Below are 25,505 nucleotides of genomic sequence, written 5' to 3'. Positions count from 1 at the left end.
ATTTGTCACCGAGTAACTGCAGAGGAAACAACTCTAAACCCTTTCTTTTGTTTTAAAAACAGTCAGGAAGTGTAGGAACGCAGGTAGCACAACTCAATGGGAGACTGCGTAGACAATGAAGATTATTTTTAGAAAAAATTGAACTTCATCATTCTTTCATATTCCTCCCTTTCTATATTGACTCATATTGAATTTTGCTACATTTGTTTCTGCAGGACATTTCTGCAGGACATTCTGCAGGACATTCTGCAGGACATTCTGCAGAAAAAATTGAACTTCATCATTCTTTCATATTCCTCCCTTTCTATATTGACTCATATTGAATTTTGCTACATTTGTTTCTGCAGGACATTCAGTAAAAATGTATGTGATACTAATTTAATCCATGTTAAAGAGAAAAACAAGGAAAAAATATTAAGCCAAAGAATGACTTGACCAAACCTCTAAGTACTTAATTTTTATTGTCAGTTGTTTTTGCTACTGATTTCTCTGTATCCAATGTAGTGATTCATTTCCTCTAGGTCTCTTGTGCAACATAGTTGGCATTACAGCTTCATACGGGACCTACGGTCCATGCTCTTAACCTGTGGATCTCAGGTGCTGGCTCCTAGTGGGAAAGGGGACTCCTGGCAGCCAGGTGCCAGAGCGTTGGTGAATGTAGTTCATTTGGACTTGCACCATGCACAAACTGTGTCTTTGATCCAGGCATGCTACAGTGTGGTGGACCTACTGGCCAAGTGCAGAAAATCTCTACTGCAAAGGCCATGAGCCTGGACACGCTCTGCACAGATGGCAAGAAAGGGGCTATTCGGTGAGGTGGGGACACTTCATGATGTGCACTGTGAGTACCGTTGCCCCATTGCATAGCTTAATCCTATCCAGTCCAGCATCAAGACTGTGATGCAAGGCAAATTCAACTGGAATATTACTTAATAGCACTTGCCTACATGAATATTTCAAAATTTTGTTTTTAAAGAGAAAGTTTCTTGGACATTCAGATTACCCCTTTTGAAATGCAAAAAAAAGCTACTGAATTCTACAGTCCTCTAATAGAAATCTGCGGCTGACCTAACTTCAATGTCCCATGTAAAGAATCAGCCTTCCACGCTTGATGGTGCTGTGCCGCTACTGGGGAATTACCTCCAGTCTAAAACTTTTAGATCATAACTCGTACCATCAAATCCTGTAGTCAAGAATTCAACTGTACTGACATTAAGCAAGTGATGATTTTAATGATAATGTTAATGTAGGCTTTTAGCTGATAATGACACATTATTATAGCATAAGTTAGTACTATCATAGCAGTAAGTCCTGTGCCAAACTACTAGAAAACAAAATTAAGATTGTGAAATTGCACCAATAATTGTGGGAAGTCCTTACAAAATAATAGATTCCTTTTTGGAATCAATATATAAAATTGGATGTAAAAAAATTCTGGAGGTAGTTAAGAAGAACAAAGACATTCTTTAAGGCAATCTATAAATAGAGTAGCATTTCATGGAACCAAGTGAAATATTCATAGAACATAGTTTCTGTTCCATGGAATTTCTCATAGGGTACAGTACCTTTCAAAGTCACTTCAGCATGCTGAGAAAAACGATGTAACTATAGTGCCTTAAACACAGCAAAGCATAATTTAACTTCCTTCTTATTTGCAGTAATCAGGCTAGTTACTTTCCATTTGAGGTAATTTTATGCAACATTACTTGAGATTAAGGGGAAGCAAATAGTTTCGCTTTGTTGTTTTTGTTGCTTTTGTTGGATTGTGTCCGAAACTAATGGGAAAAGGATTTGTACATGTACATGTCAACTCCAAAAAGCCCGAATATTTCAGGAAGTAAGAGCTGTAGATTTTTTTTACTTCCGACAAAAGAATTCTTTCTAGCCAAGAGATATATTGATTCTTATTTTCTTCTGGGGTTCAAAATGGGAAAAAGCAAGAGTTAGACTTCTCTGGGCAAAGTGGTAGTGCTATCCACATGTGCTGGGCCAACACAAGAACCGCGGAAAAGGAATAGCATAAAACGAGGCATGTCTTGCCAACCACAATACCTGCTTATGTGGCTCTTGGCCCCGTAATGTAGTGTGTAATGCAGACGTTGCTGCTGCAACCTTACTGCCTTGGTTAAGCTGTCTGGTTAGAGTAAGCTATAGAAAAGTGTACTTGGCCAAAGAGTCACTTCAGCCTGAAGACGTCCCTAAAATTATGTGTGCAGCTGAACTTATGTTTGCACAACTATTTGAAGACTTAGGATACAAAAGAGGAAAGTTGTTCAGGAAAGTCTGGGAAAATATTTCTATAATTATCACCCCCTCTCACCCTGCTTTGGATAACTATTAACTGTTGCACCCAATTCTATTATGCCAACTTTGGTAATGCCTGCAAGCATGTAAGGATGCAGCAAACAGTCTAGGCAGTTCCTTAGACAGCCTGACAATTCATATCACAGCAGCTATTCCTGGTCCTGAGGACACATCAGAGCAACACAATATGAGAAAGAAGCCCAACTGAAGATCAAATTTTCCAGTAAAAGACAGTTAGCAAAGATGTCATGAGCCATTATAATTAATTTTTCAGTTCCAGGTAGTGCTCACTAGTAGTGCTCCAAGTATCGCTCACTAGCAGTCATTTTATTTTATCTTTTAAGAGCTCTTCATGCCTTCAATAAGAACATGGAAGGCAGCTATCACATAGTGATAGGTAACAATTGCATAGTTGGACCATGTCAATCTTTAACAAAATAATGTCTGCAGTAGAATCTCTAGCAACTAATTGCCTCATATCAATAAAAAGAATATTCCTCTGTCCCTCAAAATTCCTAAGAAGGGGGAAAAAGTGGAGAGAGAAAACAATTGAAAGTCAAATGAAGAATGACTAGCATTAATCATCAAAACATCTCTGAAAAATATTACATCTTTCTGTGAACATTGGCACGCTTTTCTTGGAATATGAGGTACAACCACTGCTTTCATAGAGAATTTCATGGCAAAATGATTCGCATTTCCATCTACTACAAGACCTGAGAAGATATACTTGGCTAATCCTATTCATGTCCTTATAATCAGAGAGGGTGACATCTATTTAGAGACAGAACACAGAATCAGATGATGAAAAGTCTACCTGAAAATCAGAACTATAAAGACACAGCAGGACAGTGGGGAAGGAGCTGGGATAAGGAAAAAGGAATGGTGGTCTGCCTCCCAACATCTGTCAGCATTGTGCAATGTATAAGGAGTGAAGGGAAACTTACTCTTCAGGAAAAAAAAATTAAAATAACTGTAGCTTGTGATTTAGTTTACATTGCTATGTAGTCTTTTTGACACACAACAAAGTGCTATTGAAGTAACACATTTTTGCATTTCTTATCTGTTCTACATCAAACAGCCTGTTTTAACTTTCTTCTTTAGATTTTAAAATGGATTCCTTTTAAAATCTTTTTTTATAGTTCTAATCTGCATAGTGATGTCAGATGAACTCTAGTTTATCACAGAACTACTTTAAATTTTAAATGAAAAAGCACAAACTGGAAGCATGACTAAAGACTGACATCAGTTGGTGGCTCTTTATCTACAGATTTTTTTAAACTCTTTGCTGTCGAGTGTCCATTTTTCTGCATCTACCAACTTTATCTGTGCATGAGAAGTGTAGCAGAAAATAATGTTGTCTGTTGGACTATCCAATGCTTTATAGAATGTTAACAGAAGATCCTTGATCTTGCATAATTTTCCTTTGGTGCCACATACCTATTAATCTTCTTTACTCTTCACAGTATATCCTGCCTTTTTAAAATTCAATTTTCTTACAAATCCATGGACACTTATTCCTGCAGCTAGTTTCAATTAATGTCAAAATAAGCAATAAGAGAACTAAAATTGCAGTATCCCATTTTCAGTACAGTGCTTCACATGTTAAATGGCTATGCAAATTTTATCCTTCACAGGTCATAAGAACCCAATTTATCAATTAATCAATCCTTACAGTGTTCAGTTGGGGTTTTTTTAGTGGTGGCAAAACCTATCTGCAGGCCAGTGGAAGTGGATGGCAATGATCTGGGTTTCTGATTTGAAGAAAGAGGATTTTTTTTTTAGAGTAAGTGTCAAATAGTAGCAGTGATGACTATAGAATGTTTCCTTAGTTCTGTTTAAGAGCAACTAACACTTCCAATATATTATGGATACCCCAGACGATTTTCTAGATATGCTCTTTCCTTTAACATTGGTGTAAACTCATTTTGAAGGATATAATCTCTCTGAAATATGATACATATTCTCACAGAAACCCAAGTATACATCAGTATACTTGGCAACTACTGAAGTATTTTAGATAAACATAACTGTTTCCTCTCTAAAATTCATCAGTAGGCTGCATGAACTGGGACTGCATGACAGTTATGTGTGGACTGAGATACAGAGGGAATAAAAAAAGCAAGAGGAATTCAGCTTATTTGTATGTGGTTACAGCTTTTTCATTTTTGTATTACAAATAGCTTAAGGGTGAAGAAGACTGAGATCATTTTTCCCTAAAATAATCTAATATAGGGACTCTTTTAAAAAATGAACTCTCTTGCACTTGTATTTTAATAAAAACATTATTTTTGAAGGCTTTCATTGGAAAGCTGTGGCAAAAGATAAACCCACCATTTATTATACCGCCAATGCCATTATATAAATAATGCTTGCAAGTATTAATGTATGAGACACGAATAAAACGCTTGCCTAAATGCTACCTCCTGCACTCCTAGTGATAATCTCAAGGAAAGTTAACTTTGTAATTGCAGTTCTGAACGTTCAGCAACTTTATTTTTCACTGGAGCTAAGAATGATGAAGAACAACTTTCAAACTTCACTAGCATATTTATTTGTTTGTTTGTTTGTTTGCTTAATTATTAGCAAAGCATCCCACGGAGGTCAAGGAAGGGATGAAAAGCCTGGGCACAGAACCCTTGTTTTTAAGAAACATGGAAAGATTAAAGACATTTGCATACTTGGTGTATAAGGTCATTTAATTATGAAACAGCTGGTGGTGTGCACAAGAGACCCAGCAGAAATGGTTAGCATTTGTGTAGCATGTTCCTGAGAAGAAAGCTTTTAGGACATAGCCTATGTCACTAATCTCCAATGGAAACAGGCACTGACTGGAAACTGCTTTTGTACGTAGGAAGAGATGCACTCTGTTGAGCCAGAGGTTTGAATACCTGCACAGTACTATGCTTTGCCACGTATAAATATGCACGATAACTGGGTCCAAGAAGCCATACAACTACAGTAGAATTGCCTCTTTGGCACGGTAAGTTAGTGCAATGCTCTGCGCTTACGTCGTCTGCCTGCTGCCAAGACCAGAGGTAACCTCAACCTCTACATGACATTGAATTGTCCTGTGAAGATTTACCCCTCCCTGTCGTACGTACACTCACCATAGTCATTTCCATGAGTGGTGAGCTGAACTACTCTATTATCTCCAACGTAAAGAAATCCAGGGAATGATAAGGTTTGGCTTGTAAGTGAATTCCTGTTGCTATTTGTATAGATGACTTGAGTGAAACAAGCTTCCACTAGGTTTTCAATCTGTCACAAGTTGTCAAAAAAACCTACCATGCTGCCATAATTCCTTTTTAACTCTTTCCAGTTTACTGGCAAGTTGTTTTTTTTAAAAATGGAAATCCTAAGTAGGAGAAGGATGCCTGTAACAGACTTCAGCTGGAAGCAACAAGGGTAACAAGGAGGTGGAATTGGCGTTTTATGAGGTTAACATTCCACACCTTACCTGCTAGAGGTTTTAAACTGGGCATACATGAAACACAGAGGAGAAAATCTGTGCACCTCTTAAGAGTGTTTTATGATCTTACTGTATGATAGAATACCTCCAAGCATGGATAACCCCAACTTAATGAGCATTAGGCTGCTATAATTGGACTTGTAGATTAATTTAGGCCTAACACTTTAGCACAGCTTTCTAAGCAGATTGTTATTTGTGAGAAAATAGAAGCCTACACAAGAAAAATATATTTTATGCTGAGAGTAGAAGACCTTATTAAATGATTTAAGTTTTCCAGGATTTTTAGATTTAGATCAACTCTAAACTAGGCCCCAAATGATACGCTTTTATATATAAGCTTCAGCAATAGAAGTCATAATAATTTTAAACTGTAAAAGTCCCACTATTAAACCATGGTATTGCCTGGTCACAAAAAGTTAGATAAGGAAAAAATCAGGTCATCATGTATCTTTAAAAGTCAGCTGGGGGAAGCATGGGGAAAGGTTCAAGTTTGCTTGCTGTCTAGCTAAACAGCGCTTCTATATAAAGGGTACTATTAAGAAAAAGGAAATAATTTCTATCAAGAAGTTTTGTATACTTCACCACTCACTGGGGTAATGACCCTTTTATTAGAAACCAACAACCAGACAAGAATAAAATAGCAAAGGAAATAAAAGTTTGATCTACAAACCTGAGAAGGTGCTGTAGTACTAAAGGAAACTGAACATAAGCAAAAACTCAAATAACCAAATTAATTCTGAATTTGTGCATTATGCAGGCAACCACTTGCATCCATTAACTTATCGTCTGTTTATTATTGCACAGTGCCTAAACCTTCTACATAATTTCTTGGAAGGATAATAACCCCCTATTTGTACAATCGTAGCTGCCATTTCAGAGCCCACAGCGTGATACTCCAAGTCAGACGTCCATTGGCCACTCTTCACAAATTTGTACTTAGCTGGAAGCACTTCCCAGGATCAAAGCCTACATTTTTACCAAAAACCCCGGGGAGGAGAAAAAGCTGTAAAAAGGGTATAAAACAAAAAGTGACCACATGGAATAAGGAGTTCCTCTTATTTTACCTCATCAATAACATGTTCCTTTCCCCTGCCCTGAGAGGGTGGTCTGTTGCCACTTTATTCCCAGTTTAACCACAAAAAGCATCATATCCGTGTACTTAAAAAGCATTTGACTGATGTTTTTTATTTCTAAAAGTATACTTCAAAAATAGTGGTAATTAATTTTGGAATGAAGGAAAAAAATATAGTTAAACTTATGAAAACAGAGTGCTGTTAACAATGTCAGAAAAAGAAAATAATTCAGGCTGTATGGTAACAGAAATGCAATCGCTATACTGAATAGAGACTAAAATACAATGAATCTGTAAAGCTCTGTGAAAAATTGTGGGATTATGATATAAATTTTACATCTTGATTTGTTCCTTTCCATTCTTATTCTGAATAAAAATCTGTGCTGGTTTCAAACATCCCAGATAGATACAGTTTTTTTGCCTTGCATCCTTCCCTAACAGGCTTGATCCTCTCAATACCTAACATAGCAACAACGATAAGGTAAAGTTCAGAAAGATGTAGTAAGAAAGTTCATGGTGAAAGAGGCGGTTCAGTCACACATACGAAGCAGCTGAGAGCTTTCAGGATGGTCCTGAAAGCCATGCTGAAAAGACAGCCCGTTCTCCAGCTGCCAATCCTGGTGCAGCTCCTCCTGCCTCTCTGTCTTCCACACTATACATACTGTCCCTCCATGTTTAAAATACATGTATTAAGTCCCCCCAAGCATCTGCCCTCTACTTCTTAAGGGAAAAGTTGCTTTGCTGTCTGGCAACTTGATGACTTCATGTATGAGAGTGATGACAGCCTGCAGAGCAGGGTGACACAGCTCCGAAACACCAGATAGAGAAGCAACAATTAGCAGGAGGTTCCCTGCTAATTGTTTTAAGTGTGTTTCGCCACTGCTACAGCAACTAAAGGTGCTTTTTCTGAAACCTGCTTTTATTCCACTCTCCCCACTTTTACATTAATCTAGAATCTGAAGGTCTCACAAATCTGAAGGTTTCACAACTCTGCGGAGCATGTGCTTACAGGCAGCGTCCTGGGACAATCTGGCATTGCAATGAGTGGAGCGCTCAAGGTGACCAGCTCCAGGATCTCATGAGCATAAGGCAATGCTCAAGACAGACCTAGGAAACAGCCGACACTTGTCTGCCAGTCTGTCAGTTGTTTGATTCTCTGATGTCTTTTGCCCTCTCTTTCCACAATGACATGGTCTAAGGTCTTCTACACGGAGTGAAAGGTGCTACACACAAGGAGCAGATGGCTGTAGCTTTGGCCTTGTCTGTACATGTAAGGAAAACATGTATTGTCTGTCTGGGAGCCAGCTACATAACAGAGAGCTGATTGCAATCACAAGCAGTTGTTGCAGTAGCAGGGAGGGTAGGTTAGAAATACAGCCTGGAGAAGCTGCTTCACCTCTTCATTCGGTAGTCTGTTTGGTCTTGTAATTTGGGCACTTTGTGTGATCACCTCATCTGAGTTACATTTTCCTCTCTGCCATAGGTTCAATACAGTGCTTTAGACATCTGTTTATCTACGCTGCACTTCATCATCAGTTAAGTGCAGACCATATTTTCCTCTCTGCCTAACATTGCTGTAAAGACTTATTAACTTTGTATTTGAGCATACGCGTATTTTCATATGCTTACATACAAGCACAGGACAAGCAAAGGACAGAAAAATAACCAGTGAACTGCAAATTACATCTCATTTTCCAAATTGTTTCTTAGCATTTTTTAAGTGCCTCTGGAAATTACTAACAAGAGTCCTACTCAAAGCCCTCAAAGCACAGTCCCACTTCTTCACCTCTAATGCACCATAATGGCAACCCTGTCCCCAGTAACAGTTTTGTGAGCAGAGTGCAAAGAAGAACCTGCAGGCTACAACTCACAAACAAAGCAACAGCATGAGATTAAAGAAATGAAGAAAAGAAGGTTTATCTGGTTCAGGCCAAAGATATCAAACACTCGTTTAATGTATATATCTCCCTGTGGATCCAGACCTTGCAGGCCCAGGAGTTTCTTGAATTTGTGTAAAGTTGCCCAGATGGGCATTCTCTCATAAATTTGTTGTAATAATGGGGCATCTCTGGGGCAGGGCCGTCACCTGGTAATGATTGTTTGGCGCCCATGTTACTATGCAGAAAGTGTCCCTTTTTTTTTTTTCTATTCACATATATTTCTCTGAGATTCAGAGTCTTGCTCATGACCTAACTCGGGCAAATACTGCATTTAAATGTCCACGGTAAACCTCTTACAATATAAGTATCTATTTTTATTTAGTAACTATCTGTACTCATGTGAGATTACCTTTAATGCCCAATTCTAAACCAGATGGGATTTCGGAATATGCCTAAAGTAGAAGTAAAGAGAGCCATGCTTGAATTTTAGTTCATGAAAACCCAGGCTCTCCCACTGACTACAAACACGCACGTTAGAAAAAGAAAAATGAAGAGGTCCTCAAAGTGGTTGACTTTGAGTTATCTGCAAACCACTATCAACACGTAAAAGTCTAATCATGGATTGACTGTAAGGAATAGCTACAATTTATGCTGTAAATAAGGATGGAAAAGGTTGGAATTGCAAAAAGACATGCCCATTATTACATTTTCTCTGTTGTAGGTGGATTAAGCCTTTCTAAAGACAGAGCCCTTTAGGCGCCTTCTTGAGGCACTTATCATGAGCATGCTGTGTGGCATCTATTTCCTTGCTCTCAGCATGGATCCCCAGGAAAAAAAACACACAATTTTGGTTACCAGCCTCATGACAGAACCTGAGTGGAAGAGGAATCTTTTACAGTAACTTATTTAACAAGAATTGACTTGGTCTGATAAGCGAATTAAATACAAGTTTTCTTGCTGATGGTCAGTGCTGTAGTCCTGCTTTTGATTTTACAGCTTTCAGAAGCTGAATTCCTTCTTCCTCTGTATGGTCAGGGAAGGGGTTAGGTATCAGTTTTACTCCTGTACTGATTAACCTCTATACAAGGAGATGAGCGGCTCAGGAGCTTTACTATAGCACAGACAAATTCGGAGCTATAAATATCAGTGTAAAACTATAGGACATTAGAAAGGCAGGAACAAAACACTCCCACTCACTTATCCTTTTCATCTATAATCACATGGTGAAGTTAAAGAGCACAGTCTTGTGAGGTGCTGAGTGCCTCATGAAGAACGGCAACCTCCCTCCAGCCCAACTTAAGCCAGAGGGCAATTGATACCTCACAGGATCAGGTCAATTTTTGAGAAGGACTCTCGTACTCTTAACAGGCTATGCTACAGCTCTCTCCGTAAGGACATCATTAAGTTTAATATCATATACTTCTAAATGTGGCATACAAGTAATAAGGCGTGAACACACCTCAAATGCCCGTGAACTTGTGAAGATGAAACAGGCAGATACAGACATCGCCATCATTTTAGCCAAAGCTGGTCCAGCAGGCAAAGCACATACAGCACAGCAAACTGGATGGTTGGTGTGTTGCCTTTCCCCCAGAGACCACCTCTGATCCCTAGAGCTGATGTGTCACCCCAGTGGGCATCTCGTCCGCAGGAGAGCGCCGGCTGGAGCAGTGGGGTGAGTGAAAAGGAAGCGGGGACAAGGGAGGTGAAAGGAAATAAGCAGACAAACCTCTTGGGTGTGCACAGTCTGCCAAAAATCCTGAATTTTCTTCTTCAGCCAATCATGCCACGCTCTTAAAGCAATGACCAGTCATTGTGTCAAACACCAGAGAAAGACAGGGCACCAGGAACATGACTTAAGCAGGCTGCAAACTCTACATGATACGATCAGGTAACTCACCCAGTGCTAGTCATCCTTCCGCTTTTGTCTCTTCCACTTGGAAAATGACAGCGCTCTCGCATCTCTTCACGGGACCTTGTGCAAGCACCGCTCACAGGATCCCACTTAGGCATAGGGAACTTTGGAGCTGCTCGCATCTGCTCATCCCTCTCCCCTCCCTCCTGTTTTCTGCCCCCGAAAAAAACCACATTACTGCTACTTGCTTCCAAATAGCAAGTCTCGGGGAAGCGTACCTGTGGTCACTGTGGCACATGAGAGAGACCACTGCACTGACTTAAAGACGGGGCCTCAAAAGCCAGATTTTTGTCAGATTTCGTACGTCCTGGTAAAAAGCTTCCAAGAGAATGTTAATTTAAAATCATTCCAGCTGTAATTCAATACCTGTTTTCAGTATCCCTTTAGTTTAATAACAATAACTGAAATACCTGTAAAAGACAGCAAAAATGCTTGAAGAAAAAGTGATCTGATTTATACTTCAGTCTGACAGCATCCCTCACTCCTAGCGGGGGACTGGAGTAGTATATAATAGCTGATATTACACCTGACAAAAAAAAGGAAGGTGAGTTTTATGGAGCACAAGGCTAGAATTTATAACCCACTGCATAGTTTGACAGCATTTAATAAACTCACAGACAAAGCATGAGCTGAGATAGTAGAAATTCTACAGAAATCACCTGTTCCTGAAGCCAGCGGCAATGGGACATTTCTACTTTTATAAATAAAAATAGAAAAATTCATAACAATGTGGAGCTGAACTAATGAAATTAATATGACAAAGCCATTTTGAAGAACGCTGAAACAATGGGTATAGAGACCAGCTTGTGTATAGGAAGCCCAGTGAAGCAACTCCAAACGAGTTATTTGAAGCAAACTGAACTGATGCTAAAAGACGAAGATGAAATTACAGTATCTATTGAGATCTACATTAGAGATGCCGAGAAGCTTTCTGGAGAAAAGAAAAAGATACAAACAGGCAACAATGGAACTATGTACTTGCACTGAAAATGACAGTCCTGTAATAAAGAAGATGGCTTGTTCGAGGGCAGACTGTTGCTACACAGCAAGAACATGGGGCACACAGAAAATGCAGACTGCAGGTAAAGCAAAACTCTCTCTGTAGGGAAACATGAGGGAAAAAAAGATTAATTAATCTTGCTCTGAAAATGGTATCAAATCTCATTAGTCTTGGAAAGGATGATGTCATCTAGATTTCTTTAAAAGTGAAAAAGAGGTAGCTTTTTGACAGAGTTTGAAAGTGGCAGTGGCTCTTTTATTTAATTAAAAAAACCCAAAACCGCACAGCAGGGTGGTCAGGAACTTGATATAAAATAATAGCAGAAAAGTAAAATGATAAAGATGACTTTCTCTTGGGTATTGTGAAAGCAGCAGTAACTCAGCTGGAGGCAGCAGATGCTAAATCCCTGTTTTGTGAAACAAAGAGGTCGCACATCTTTCCACTCTGATAGATTTAATTGAATGCTACCTGTTTGAAGTGTAAGACAAAAAAGACAACTGCGAGCACTTGAAGTAACAAATGTTAGGTTTTAAATGCATTTGAATAAAAAGCTTACCTACAGATTATTTTTTTTATCTAAAAGTTGCATCATCTTTGCCAATTAACTTTTTGTCTTTTCCTCTTGATTTTTTAATCCGCTCTGACTCACTCCAGCACATTTCCTTTTTCCTTCCTCAGCAATTTCTGACTGCCATTTACTGTGAAAAATGCCATTTCTCTCTCCTGCGTGACTCAGCTTGTGCCTCTGAACTTTGCCCTGTCTTGCTCTTCTTCCATCCCCTTCCTTCTCTGCACTTCACTGCTATCAGATGCTGTGTCCTACCAGTGCTGAGTGAGATGGAGATCTGCCACTGCTCCTTCCAGTTGCAGACGGGAGCTAGAGGAGCACAGAACGCACCATTGCAGGCGTTCCCATGCCCCAGCCTAGCCAGCTGACTTAAGAACACTTTCATTCCCCCTATCCTGCCATCTCCCTCTGTTAACTTCATTGCCAGCTCCCCACACGCACATGGCTACTCCTCATCTCCAGCCAGCTTCAGAGTCCATTTATTTCTGTTAAGGGAGATGTGACCTACCTCCCAGCTCAGGCAGACCTTGGTGAAGTGTTTTCAGAGGGACTCCCTAGGCTGCCCAAATGGAAGAGTCATTTGGACAAGAAACAAAATTATAAAAAGAGGAGGTTATCCTCCAGGAAGAGCTGGAATGGCCTATCCTGGTCAGAAATTTTACCCTATGAAGGCTTTAACTTTTCTTTTTTTTTTCAAGTCCAAAACTGTGAGGTCCCAAGGATCACCATCTTTTCCCTATGGCCCACCCTACACTTTTCTAACTGTTTGAACGTTTAGCTTCTAAATTCTGCACTCCTTCTCCTATGCTGGTTACAAGGAGGAGGACCAAGCTAGCCTTTCCTCCTCCTGTGTCTTCATCAGAATGGTAGCTTGGTTTTAAGGACTGTTTTTCTCTTCTTCATAAACCAGAAAGCTTTTGCCCCAATGAGGCAAGTTTCTAGTAGGACACAACTTCTAATCTCCCTGCCTGAGAGAAGAGGACTCACCAAATTCTTCCTAACTAACTCAAGCACGGGAATGAGGAAAAGAGATGTCATCGCTACTTTCTATGGCATTTTAACCATGCTATACACAGCAAAGTATGTAGGAATATACATACAATTGTTTAATAATTGAAAAAACTGATCAAGCACTGGCACAACTTTGTTAGTTCATAATCGCATTCCTTGTGTGCCTGCTACTATGTTTTTACAAGCAATTAATTCCTTGGGTTTGTGTATGGATTTAAAACTGAAACACAAGGCAGTAACCATTTAAAAATACATCTATAGAAGCCTATTATGTCTGATTCCTTTTTGTACTACTGCTTCATTATTCCTGACATGGAGATTATGAGTGAAGCACAATGAACCATGTCCTGGTGATGAGATAAGCAATTGTGCTTATCTTAGTTTTGTGCGCTATTTTGTGTGCCCAGGCTATTTTTTTTGCCATTAAACTAACCACTTCCAGATGTGATTTTGTGGGTGTTGTTAGCCACACATGCTCCAGTGCACCAGTATGTATAAATAACCAGCAGACCGTGCATAATGAAATAACAAGTCTTATACTTCCCACAGAACCATTTGAAGTGCAGTTGTTTTCATGTTAGTGATTATGGGAAGTGCTCTGAGATACCGACTTTACGTTTTCCATTTGGAAGTTAAAGACTTAACACAATGAGGGCCCACTCCTGAAGCTGTTATTTTCATCAAGGTTTCTAGTTGCCAAAGAGATGCAGCCTCCTTTGTCAGGTGAGTAAGTCAGGAATACTATCTTTTTGTAGCTATTGCAAATTCACTGATTTTCCTGAACTCAGGGCTGGCAAAGAGCTTGGGCTGTGCTTTGCCTTGTGGGCATCAGGGAACTCCAAGGGGACTAACAACCTCTGATTAAGGGCAGAGAAACTGTTAAACTGTTAACTTTAAGTGGCCTTACTGGAACTGAAGGGAAAGAGGCCTCTCATACAGGGACAATCTGGGAGATCAATGAAATGTTCTGACTCCAGCTGGGAGAAATAAATAGAAAAGAAACTCCTCAACTTTTGCATGCTGATAACCAGGGGAGGAAAGAGGGGGGAAAAACAAACAAATACTTAATTTTGAAATTTTAAAAATACTTGATTTTCAACTGTCTGTAGCTACCATTAGTTTAAATTTATAAAAAGTAATTTTCAATTTAAGTTAATAAAGTCTTGTTTCAAGAGTCCCCAGAGTAGTATTAAGTAGTAGTATTAAGGGTAGCATTAACCCCCAACCCAACAACATTTTGATGCCACAGTCAGTTTTCATGAAGGATTTCAGCTTAGACAAATTGGATTTTTTACAGTTAATGATGTTACGTATACATCCTTACACAACTCTAAATCCCAGCTTCCTGTTTTTATCTGCCTACACAGCACAGCTATTTGGAAGAACTTTGGATATTAAAACATCCTTTTTTCTTTTCTTTTTTCTTCCCCCCCCCCCCCGCAATAAAATCCAGAGTTAAGCATTTTGGAAGAGGGAGAACTGAGCCAATGGAGAGAGACACCAGTAATTATTTAATTAAAAGGAGAGGCTGTCTTCCTTAATTAGGTACCATTGTTTTGATTCAACATGATCTCCTTCTTGGTGTCTGAAGTCTTCCCCAAACCGAGCCAGACACTGAGCAACTTGCATCTCCTAGCGGCTCCAGTTAGCAAAGCAAGGGTTTGTTGCGGTTGCTAAAGAGCACGGCGATATTTCTCTCTGGTAATCCCTGTCCGAGCGCTTTTCTGGGCTAGTGGAAGAGGCAGGCCCTGTGGAGGGACACCCTGAGGGGCTGGATCTTGTGCCTGCCATTCCCATCCTCTTCTTCTCCCTCTTACTGCAGCTGAGCAAACGACCACATTTATTCCCACATGTTTTTGTCCAGGTAGCAGCTCTGTTTCTGATGGAAAATTATTCTCTTGCTAAGATTTTAACTAACTTCTCAACACTTTTTCTCCATAGCTTGCATTTCAGTTTCACAAGGGTTTCAATTAATGTACAAAGAAGGGATGATACTCTATTTCCTCTTTCCTTTTACTCTTTGAAGATTTATTTCCATCTCTTTATACCTGTCTCTTAATTTTGTTAATTTGATTTTTTGTTTGTTTTACATTTCACTTATTTCTTCTTCCTCCTGGAGGGCTGGTATCTACTTTTCTTATTTTTGCCTGTTCCTGTTTTTGACTGTACATTTTCCACTGCATTTATTGATTCTTTCCATTTATCTTTCAGAAGAAGTAACAGAGTCTTCTGATTTCTGATCTATGCAATAATTCAAGTCTACCTTCCTTCCGTTGGTGAGCTTTAAAGGCTTTTTTTAAGGGGCGGATACGGAAGCAAAACAGCTGTATCACTCTTTTACAAACTTTACAAATAAGAATAAAAATGGTGATAAAAAAATAAAATAAAATAAAAAAAAACAAAACAAAAAACCAAAAACAAACCAGAAAAAGATTCATTGTAACTGTCCAAAAATGCAGCTCAATAGATCTGAAGAGACTTAGCTTTGGAAATGGTGGGGGAAATGATTTTTAAAAAAGAGAGGGAAGACAGAAAGAGTCACACAACCTTCCAATAGCGAAAGAAGGGACCATGAGGGTTTTAGGGCTCTTTCCCAGTCCTACCTAGAAGGAATCAATCTTGTTTAGTAGATTTTTTAAGAGCTCTTCTCTTAAGCAACCTAAATGACATTGAAAACAGTCCAGCAAATCCAGTTTTCTCAGTTTAAGTAATGCTGCACAGCTGCTGGAAACTAATGAGAAAAAAGCCAATTCCTGGTTACCCAACACTTCTTATTTGCTATCACTAGGCCAAAGTCCTCTACTCTTCATGCTAACACACACATTTTATGGTGAAAATAGTCCAAGAAAATTTCTTACCTGATTCTTGTCAAAGATGTGAAACACCTGCTCAACATATTGGTTCGCCTGAGGGGTCATGTCACGTAAACCCAGTATTTTCTTAAACTCATAGAGAGTAAGTTGCCCAGAGGGGCAGTATTTCAGAAATTTCTGGTACCATTGACTGTTGTCTATTGCAGCAACATCAACTGATTCCCCAGCACCCATCGCAGCATCTACCCTTCCTCTCCATCCATGCCACACTGTTTGCCTTTGCGCAGTGCTCCTATGTGCCCTGGCTCACCTCCAGCTAGAATACGCCAACAAACTAGGAGCTGCAAAATTACCATAAACCTCTTAAAGATCCCTGCAGATCTGGATTAGGCAAAAATAGAAACTGCACAGGATCATCCTTCATGATCTGTATGAACGCAAGCAGGCCTACGAATAGCTGGGTGCTTCTCTCTGGCCAGAGCTACCTCAACACCTCAGTGTGTTCCCAGGGCTCAACCTGCTTCTGCAGAGGCTCTTACAAAACACGAAATTTGTGCTCATGTTGTGCGAGATCCTATGTCAGGTTTGCAGCCTCGCTACATGTGCCAGACTTACAGTGCTTTGCACTGAAAATGCTCTGGCTAAGATGACTTTGAATGCTTCCCAAACCGTGACATGGCGTTGCTGTGCTTTGTTTGGAGGGCTTTGCATTCAGCCCCTTGGAAAACAGGGAGAATCATAAATCCTGCAAAATACTAACGATGTGTATGGTGGCTCTGGTGTGTGCCAGGAAGTGTTCATCCAGCTGAAGGAAGATATATAAACAGACCATACAGAATCATAACGTTAGCAGAAAACAGATATTCTGATAATGTCTCACAGGAAATATCAGGTTATTTAAATACAAAAACTGGTGAAATTCACAGACTAGAACCTGAGGAAAGGATATAAATCAGAGCTAGCGAAACTCAGGAAGGGGACTTTTTAACTGAAGGCAGACTCTTCATGACTCTCCAATTAAAAGTATGTACTTTGAATTTGACTTAACGTTTCATCTCAAGCAAGCATGTGATAAATACTTTTCATATAATCTTAAGGTAAGACTAACTTGGAACATGTCCTTATTTATATAATTCTGAAACAGTAAGAGTGTGGGGAGGCACTAAAAAGTAATCATATTGCTTCGTTTGCATAATCCACTTAGCACACGCATTCTGTTCACAGTCTCAGGGATGGGTTTTCAGATAATACAGTGATATAAATTTGAATATTTAAAGCATGGCACTTTCAGTATCATAGAAACTGGAAGCTAACAGAGGCACCTTCATCAATTTCAGGTCCAGGGAGAAGCTTGCAGCACCAAAGTCTGCTATTTGCTTGAAATCTCACTTCCTAAATGCCGAATACATGCTGCAAGAGATTAAATCCCAAATTCTTTTCCTCATCTAGTGATGTCAAAGACCTGGCAGTGATTTTTACCCATCATGGCAGTAGACAAAATCTGATCCTCTAACAGAAGAAAAAATAACATATAGACTTCAGAAAAAAAAGAAAGAAAACTAACGCTGCAATTTTCAACTTCAAAATTTAATTGCATTGCAGTGGGCAAGTTGTTATGACACTTCATAAGCTTGACTTACGTGTAGTTTCTTGTCTTGTTTTCATCTGGGATAGAGTTAGTTTTCTTCCTAGTAGCTGCTGTGTTTTGGACTTAGTATGAGAATAATGTTGATAACACATACTGTTTTAGTTGTTGCTAAGTAATGCTTATATTAAGTCAAGGACTTTTTCAGCTTCCCATAGAAGCTGAGAGGGAGCACAGACAGGACAAGCTGGCCAAAGGAATATTCTATACCATAGACATCGTGCTCAGTACAGGAATGGGGGTTGGCCAGGGGACAGGAATCCACGATCACTGCCTGGGATGGGCTGGGCAACCAATTACCAGGTGGTGAGCAATTGTATTGCATCACTCATTTTGTATTTTTGTATTTGTATTTTACCATTATTATTATTATTTTCTCTTCCATTGCTGTTCTATTAAACTGTCTTTGTCTCAACCCATGAGGTTTTTTCCTTTTTCTCCCTCTTCTCCCTGTCCTACTCGGGGGGAGCGGGGAGTGAGTGAATGGCTGTGTGGTCCTGGTCGCCGTCTGGGGTTAAACCACGACATTTCTGTCACAAAAAAAATTATACCTGCTTATTCTGTTAAGAAAGAGTTAAATAGTTTCCATGGACCAAATCAGGTAGGTTGTTATTCCACTGAAGAGGATGTAGAGACTTTGTTCATCTAACCTGCAAAGAGCTGAGTCATCTTGAAATAAGCTCCTTCAGCTCTAATAAGCGTGTAAAGGATTCTTGAGCTGGATTTCTGTATTAAGACCAGAATCCAGAAGACAAATGAGTTTTGATTGTACTACACGTAAGTCACGCTCTTGTTAGAGAAGTGTCGATATAGTCAGAATGATCAAGAATAGTATGAGGGTACTGTTACGGAGAAAGCTGGTGCCAAGCTGTAAAAATCCCGTATGCGTTAACGCTTGGCAAGCTGGTATACCAACAGCTCATTATTCTTCTTACGTAAATTGGTTCCCTAAGCCAGCCTGAAGCCGCTTAGAATGACTTCACAGGAAACATACGTTACAGCAATTAAATATACACATCATATCAAACTAAACAGATGTGGTGTGAATACCAAAGGGGAAGCTTATGAAATCCCGGCATGTGGCTCGAGAGGTCCTGGTCCTCGTTTGCCACGGGGTTTTCACTGAGGCTTTTACAAGACTTTATTTAAGGCAAGAGAAAAATCAAACTGAGCTACAGCTTATCTAGATGCTCTGTGTTGTATCTGAATCTTCTAGTTATACTGTTGCCATTTCATTAAAAATTATACTGTTGCTATTTAATCAAAAATTGATTTTTTTTCCTATTATTAAAAATGAGAAAGTAAACCAACCAGGTACGACATTATGGTTTGTTTGATTAATTTCTCTAAGTTTTTAAGTGTTTCCAGACACTATAGTATACAAATAGTTTGGACAAGGAAAAAAAACTTGCCAGCCTTTTATCTGGGAGTAGATGCCACATTCTTTGTATTATTTCCCATTGCAAAGGATACAGACTAGGTATAGGTATAGGTATGTACAGACAGTCCCAGGTATATGACTATTCTAAATGTGCCATTCGACTCCTGCCTTCTAAAATAACTTTTCCTGGGCCTATTGCTGCAACAGCTCAATTAAGAAAATATACAATAAAATCTATGCCTCAGATTACAGTAGCTAATGGAGGATTGTTACAGCATCTTGCAGAACTGGAAATGAGTATCAGATCTTTAGTGGGAGCTCATTATTAAATAATGAAGTTATAAGCCAAGCATAAGCGGTTTTTATAGTGGATTTTATGAAGCCCTAAAGGCCAAGTCATTGTTTAATTTCATTAAAATGGGGGGAAGACTTCCAAATGGATAAAACATTGAAACATCTTTTTCTGTCTAATGTGGAACATTAATTAAACAAGCTCTTCTGGGAACAGCAAAACAAAAGCCTAGATTTGTACAGACTCTGTCTTTTGTCCCGTGAATCTCCTCACCCTAGTACCCCAGCTCCACCCGGTATCCTCACCAGGCAAAAGGGAACAAGTGCCTGATTATTTTGCCAGCCAGCTGTTGCCTTAAACAATGAATAAAAGCTGAATTCTGCACGAGTGGTGCATTCATTATGGTTGTGTCCTTGCCACCCAGCTGCCGTTCTTATGAAAACTTTAGGAACTAATTATCTGAAATGCCTACTCTTTACAATGTCATTGAAATATGCCAATTGATTTAGAAGTTGTGGGGAAACAGGACAAGGGGATCAGATCCTGATGGATAGGACTGTGTAACAGTTAAACTCTGATGGGTGTATAACCTGACAAATTTAAGGGCATGTGTCTTAATATCCATCAGATAACTTGAGCGAGCTACTGCCTGGGTGCTAAGCTAGTTGTACTGGGAGGGAGGCACTGTGATTAGTAACTTGTAAAAAAACAACCAACAAAAAGACACCACCACCCCTGCCCCCCCGCAAAAAACCCAAACGCACAAACCAACCTGAAACTTCAGAAACCTCCCCACCTTTTTGGTTTGGAGCTCTTTCCCTATTTAGACAGGTCTCAGGTTCTTAATAATAACTTAATATATCTTAATATCGAATGACTAGCTATTTTCGCAAAATAGTTTTACCTTACAGAAAGGTACTCTAAAGAAACTAGATATGGAAAATTATTCTTCACAAGTATATAAAAAGCAAACGCCAGTGTCTATTCAATACAATAAGTAATATAAACACGTGAAGAAAACTGTTAGTTTTAATTACACAAGTATTACAAGGACTACAAATTATAGAGACGGCTGAATGGAATAGTGGTAAAGAGCAATCATAACTTGAAAGTTTGTGTCTAATTCATTCTGCTCTCTCTGCCTGTGCTGGATGCACCGTTCGCTGGGTACAATAGATATTTTCAAATATATAGCTCAATACCAATAGTAGTGGCAAGTTCTCCTAGGCATTTCTGTTGGTGCAAAATTATTTGAAGGGCGCTTTCTTCTCCCCTCTCCACACCCTCAGTTATTCCATGGCAAATACTCAGTTTCCCAATGTCTGTGGTTGGTCCTGCACTGGAATGCTATGATCTTGACAGAAGCCTGATTTTCAAGAAGTGTCCAGATCACATTCCAGTTTTCTAAAAAAGTAACCAAAACAAGCTGCGGCCTCATTTTTTTGAAACATCCTCAAGTCACTAGTTGCTTTAGAAGTATTTGTCTAAAATAAATTTTGGAAATTTTTCCAAATATTTCTCAATAGCACTCAGATGTCAGGGGCTTTTTTTGCAACGCACATTAAAGCTAAACTGAAAAAGCTGTTAGATGAGTTCAAACATTGTCCATGTGCATTTTTCAGGAAAGTTAGCATTGTTAAAGCTTTACTGGGGAACATAATGCATCGATTTATTAAATGAAAAGAACACAGTAAGCTGACAATTCCTGCCATTCAAATTTCATATTGATAGACTTGAAGTTTGCTCACCAACTGTAATTAGCACATGTATTGAGTTAGGTGATTCTACTTAATCAAATTCCATTCTATCTAACCATCTGGTAATTGGCATGGGGGAATAAAAGAGCGTGCAATGAGTCTGATTTTATAGGAACATTACTTGAAGATTATGTAAGAAAGAATTACCTAATACCAAAAAAGCAAGCTGAATTGGGGATGGGGGTATGTGTGGAAAAAAGCATAACAAGAAAACTTGGTGTAACAATGGTACTGACTCTGGGAATTCTTAGTCTACTGGGCACCATACAAGAAATTACAAGTTGGATGTAAAAACACACAAGGTACCTCATACTCTCAGCATTCTCTGAAACAAATATAATTCATTTAATAATAAAAAACAGAAAGGACGTTTCTGGAAACTGAAACTGTCTGGAGTAGTTCTGGCTACAATTTGGACCAGTTTTAACCTGACACTAAAGTCATTAATATAATGTAATAACACATTTTTCATTATATCTCTGAATTCATTGAGATCAATGGCATAGGTAGAGAACACTAATGCTTTATTTTATTTTACTTTTTTAAAATAAGGTTTTAGACCACGATGGGCCCATCTGTTCTATTAGCTGGAAGCAGACTTTGATTGTGTAGTATTGGCAATTCAGCCTAAACCTTATTTCAGTCAAGGACAAACACTTTTGTAGCAATTACAGATGACTCTCCTCTTCTTTTGTAGCATTTGATAGAAAGTGTTATTTTGGCTTAAGGGGAAAATAACAAGGCACAGTCTTCTGGATGGGTCTCATGACTAGAAGGAACCTTTATGAACACCGATTTGGAAAATACAGCAATACAGCTAACAGCCCCTGGATGCCTTTGGGATGACCTGTGAGGTTAAGCAGTAAAATTCTGATGAGGGATCAAAACCAGACAAATGCATCTTTGGAAAAGGAGGATTGACCGATACCAAACTAAGCCACAGAAGGTGCTTGGAATGAATCCAGCAGTATTTTATGTGGCAACAGAAGGAATCATGTTGTGTCTATGTTGCATATTCTTAAAACATCCATAGTACCTATGGACCCAGCCAAACATTTACTGCTTTAAAAAAAGATTTTCCAAGCAGAGTCATATAAATGAAACTTTCAATTATTAACAAACTCTAAAAATAATAATAAAATCTGGGTTTCAAAGATGAGAAATTGTTCAACATGTATTAGAATGACTGTATGCAATTTTCAAAGTGGCAAAATGTACCGGGAACAGAACATTCAAAATTGCTTGCCTGCCACTCCTGTTTATTTGCGGGTAGTTTTCTATCGAATCACCTCTGAATCACTTCCATTACCTCTGAATAGTCAGCATTGCCAGCCCTCTGAGACGTGTCGCTGAATGCATCAAATGATACATCCATAAGAAAACCAGCAAGTTAAGCATGAGTTCTTACCTGATTCATGTCAAATGTGTGAAATACTTGTTCAACATAGCTGTTAGCTTCTGGAGTAAGTCCATGTAGATCCAGGACGTGTTTAAATTCATGCAGACAAAGTTGTCCAGATGGGCACTCCTTCATAAATTTTGTGTACCAGTGGTGAATTTCCATAGCATTAATATCATCTGCTGATCCAGCAGCACCCATAGCATCAAACATACCAGGTAACCTTTCTCAGTATTTAGTCGTTCTTGCTTCCCAACAATGATCATTCGAACACCAAATCTACCTTTGAGAGCTACTTTAAACCTCTTACAGGTCACTACCAATATAGAATAGGTAAATATAGCACCCTAGCAAGATTACTGGTGCCCAGTTTTAGTGCACCATGCTTTTATCAGCTGATTACAGTCTGTGCACAGTCAGTTTGCAGAGCCTCAGCAGGGCATGAGGACTGATTATGCTGATTCTTACCTTGCGTTGGCCTCTGGGGTGCTAAAGCTAAGTAAACTGGATGAATATTGAATAAGAAACACACAGGGACTTTGACAGTAGTTTCTAAACCTTGGTTTTAATAATTCACAAGGTTTTAACTGAACCTTCAGCCCCATTTCACTATTTTGATACCTTTTGTGCAGCTGTTTTGTAGCAACTGACTTTTCATTTTTATTACTTCTGTATATACTGTTGTCCAAATCTCAGTTTAGGCCAAAACTGCAACATGATTTGACTTGGATATCCTGAAAAAAACCTGAAAGCAGCTATACACTAAGCACAAAATACTTGCCATTGTTTTTAGAAAGCAGTTTTACAAGCATCTGAGGCTTGCATAAGCCAATATTGTCCTAAAAACTGCTCCCCAACTGCCACTGCGCATTTAATCCCGTGCTTTCCCTGCCCTTAGGCCAGCACGAGTGTTTGTGGTTGCACTTGGGAGCAACTGTAAGAACAGATCCAGGCAAAAGCTTGCAATAAAATTGAATACTAATGTAGTTAGCTTTAGAAAACATTACTTAAATTTTGCATTTCCTGGTCACAGAAAACATTGGGTTGTACAAGAGAACAGGTTAAGGAAGGACAGAAGAGGGTGGCCAGCAGTAGAGGGGGTGGAGGACTGCTTCTTTTGCTGATTTAAATTACTTGTGGAAACTTGTAGTGGCACACAGCAGTTTGCAGTTTTATGGTATTATTACACTATATACTATGGCACACAGTAGTCAAAGACTAAACTGTTGGAATGTAAAAATATAATTGTTACACTTAACCGTAAAGGTGTTGTCTCACCTGTGGCACTCACATGTGGTGTCTCACAAGAGGAAAGGTGAGCACTACCTGAGCAGCATTTCTCCTTCACTCTGCAGAGCAGAAGGCAGTCTGGATGCCCCCTGGAGCGCTGTGCAGCTGCATGACTTGAATTTTCCCCTGCGCCAAAGTCCAGGCTGGTTCAGTTGCAAAACTGAAGCTTTTGCTAAACCAGGAGAGGTTTAGATTGGATATTAGGAAAAATTTCTTCACCGAAAGGGTTATCAAACATTGGGACAGGCTGCCCAGGGAAGTGGTGGAATCGCCATCCCTGGAGGTATTTAAAAGACAGGTAGATGTGGTGCTCAGGGACGTGGTTTAGTGGTGGTTTTGGCAGTGTTATGTTGATGGTTGGACTTTGTGATCTTAAAAGTCTCTTCCAACCTAGACGGTTCTATGATTCTACGATTCTATTCTATGAAAAGTGGTATCAACAGCCATGAGAGACAAATTTGATCTCAAAACTGCAAAGAAATGGAATGCTACTATTGGACGTGCCATGAAACCTGGTTTTCTGGTGACAGGAGGCACTAGTGGTGGTGCATCCGTTGGGTGCGCACAGTGAGGGTGGCGTAACAAACCTGGGCAAGCTGCCCCGGCAACAGCAGGTTTAGGGCAGGCTCTATGTCCCAGCATACAGCTTCACGTAGCCATCCAGTATTTTGAATTCTCTGATTCTACAGGCAAATCAAGAGCTGGGAGACACTAATGGTGTGAGATCAGAATTGCGAAATATTTCTCAGAAGTATGTATAAGCCTTCACTGCAAAAGGTGATGGCTGGAAGAAGCTGGGCTGTGACTACAGGCTTTCAGCGTATATTTATAATTATGTTGCATAAACCCAAGTCTGCAGCCAGTCAGGGCAATGCTGCTGAGGAGGGGGAGAAGGGGTAAAAAGGCACACATGAATGCCTGGATGACTTCAATAGCGACATATACTGTAGCTATCATTAAAAGGTGATTTTTCTAATCTCTAGTCTTTCCTTGCACCTCTTTCAACTGTCTTCCCAGAGCAACAATAGCTGTCTGCTAGTGTGCTGTCAGTTATAGGATCAAGCTTCAATACCGAGAAGCAGCAGGGATTACCTATGTAAAATATTGAATAAAACCAGAATAAATCTGAAACATATGAAGTAGTACTTGGAAACACTCCACTTCAAAATATCAATAGCAGGCAAAGAATACTGTATATTTACTAACCAAGAACAGCAAGCAAAAGAAAGGTAGCTTGAAGTAGCAATCTTCAGTCTTTTATCTTTGCTTATCAAATCTAAATTTTCAATAGCTAGTAATTAGAAATGCTGACACAGAATTTTCTAGCGTATACCTACCAAATTTCTTGTTCAACAAAAAGAGAAATTGTTTTAAAACTCAAATGTTACTCAGAGTTCCATTTTTTTTCCCCTAGAAGTAATAGCAGTATTCAAAGGAAAAAAAAAAAATCAAAGATTTCAGCCATAGGTTTCAGAAGTCATAGACCATTTTTTTGTAAACACAGGAGTCTACAATCATTTTTTGTATGTTTTTAATTTTCTGAAAAGTATGACAGCTTAAATGTGAGTATCAAAGACTAAGCCATCGCAGTGCTTGAAAACATGCATATTTCTTTCATATGGCATGGAAGAATCTCCTAATTCTGTTGCGTTTGTCCTTACAGAAGACAAGGTTAAAACATCAGAGAAATCCACATTTTATTTAAG

At 39.2% G+C, this 25,505-nt stretch overlaps 1 protein-coding gene across 1 annotated transcript in view; it reads right to left on the bottom strand.

Annotated features, from left to right (window-relative positions):
* Window positions 1–22,722, bottom strand: part of GUCA1C (guanylate cyclase activator 1C) — a 35,758-nt gene extending 13,036 nt beyond the window's left edge. The window contains exon 1 of the mRNA XM_063319632.1: window positions 22,519–22,722. Coding sequence (XP_063175702.1) covers window positions 22,519–22,722 — 204 coding nt within the window. The remainder of the gene's footprint in view (window positions 1–22,518) is intronic.
* Between the last annotated feature and the right edge of the window lie 2,783 nt (window positions 22,723–25,505).

The sequence above is a fragment of the Chroicocephalus ridibundus genome, chromosome 1 (assembly GCF_963924245.1).
Source record: "Chroicocephalus ridibundus chromosome 1, bChrRid1.1, whole genome shotgun sequence".
Classification (NCBI taxonomy): Eukaryota; Metazoa; Chordata; class Aves; order Charadriiformes; family Laridae; genus Chroicocephalus; species Chroicocephalus ridibundus.
This window is presented reverse-complemented; position numbering and strand designations above follow the sequence as displayed.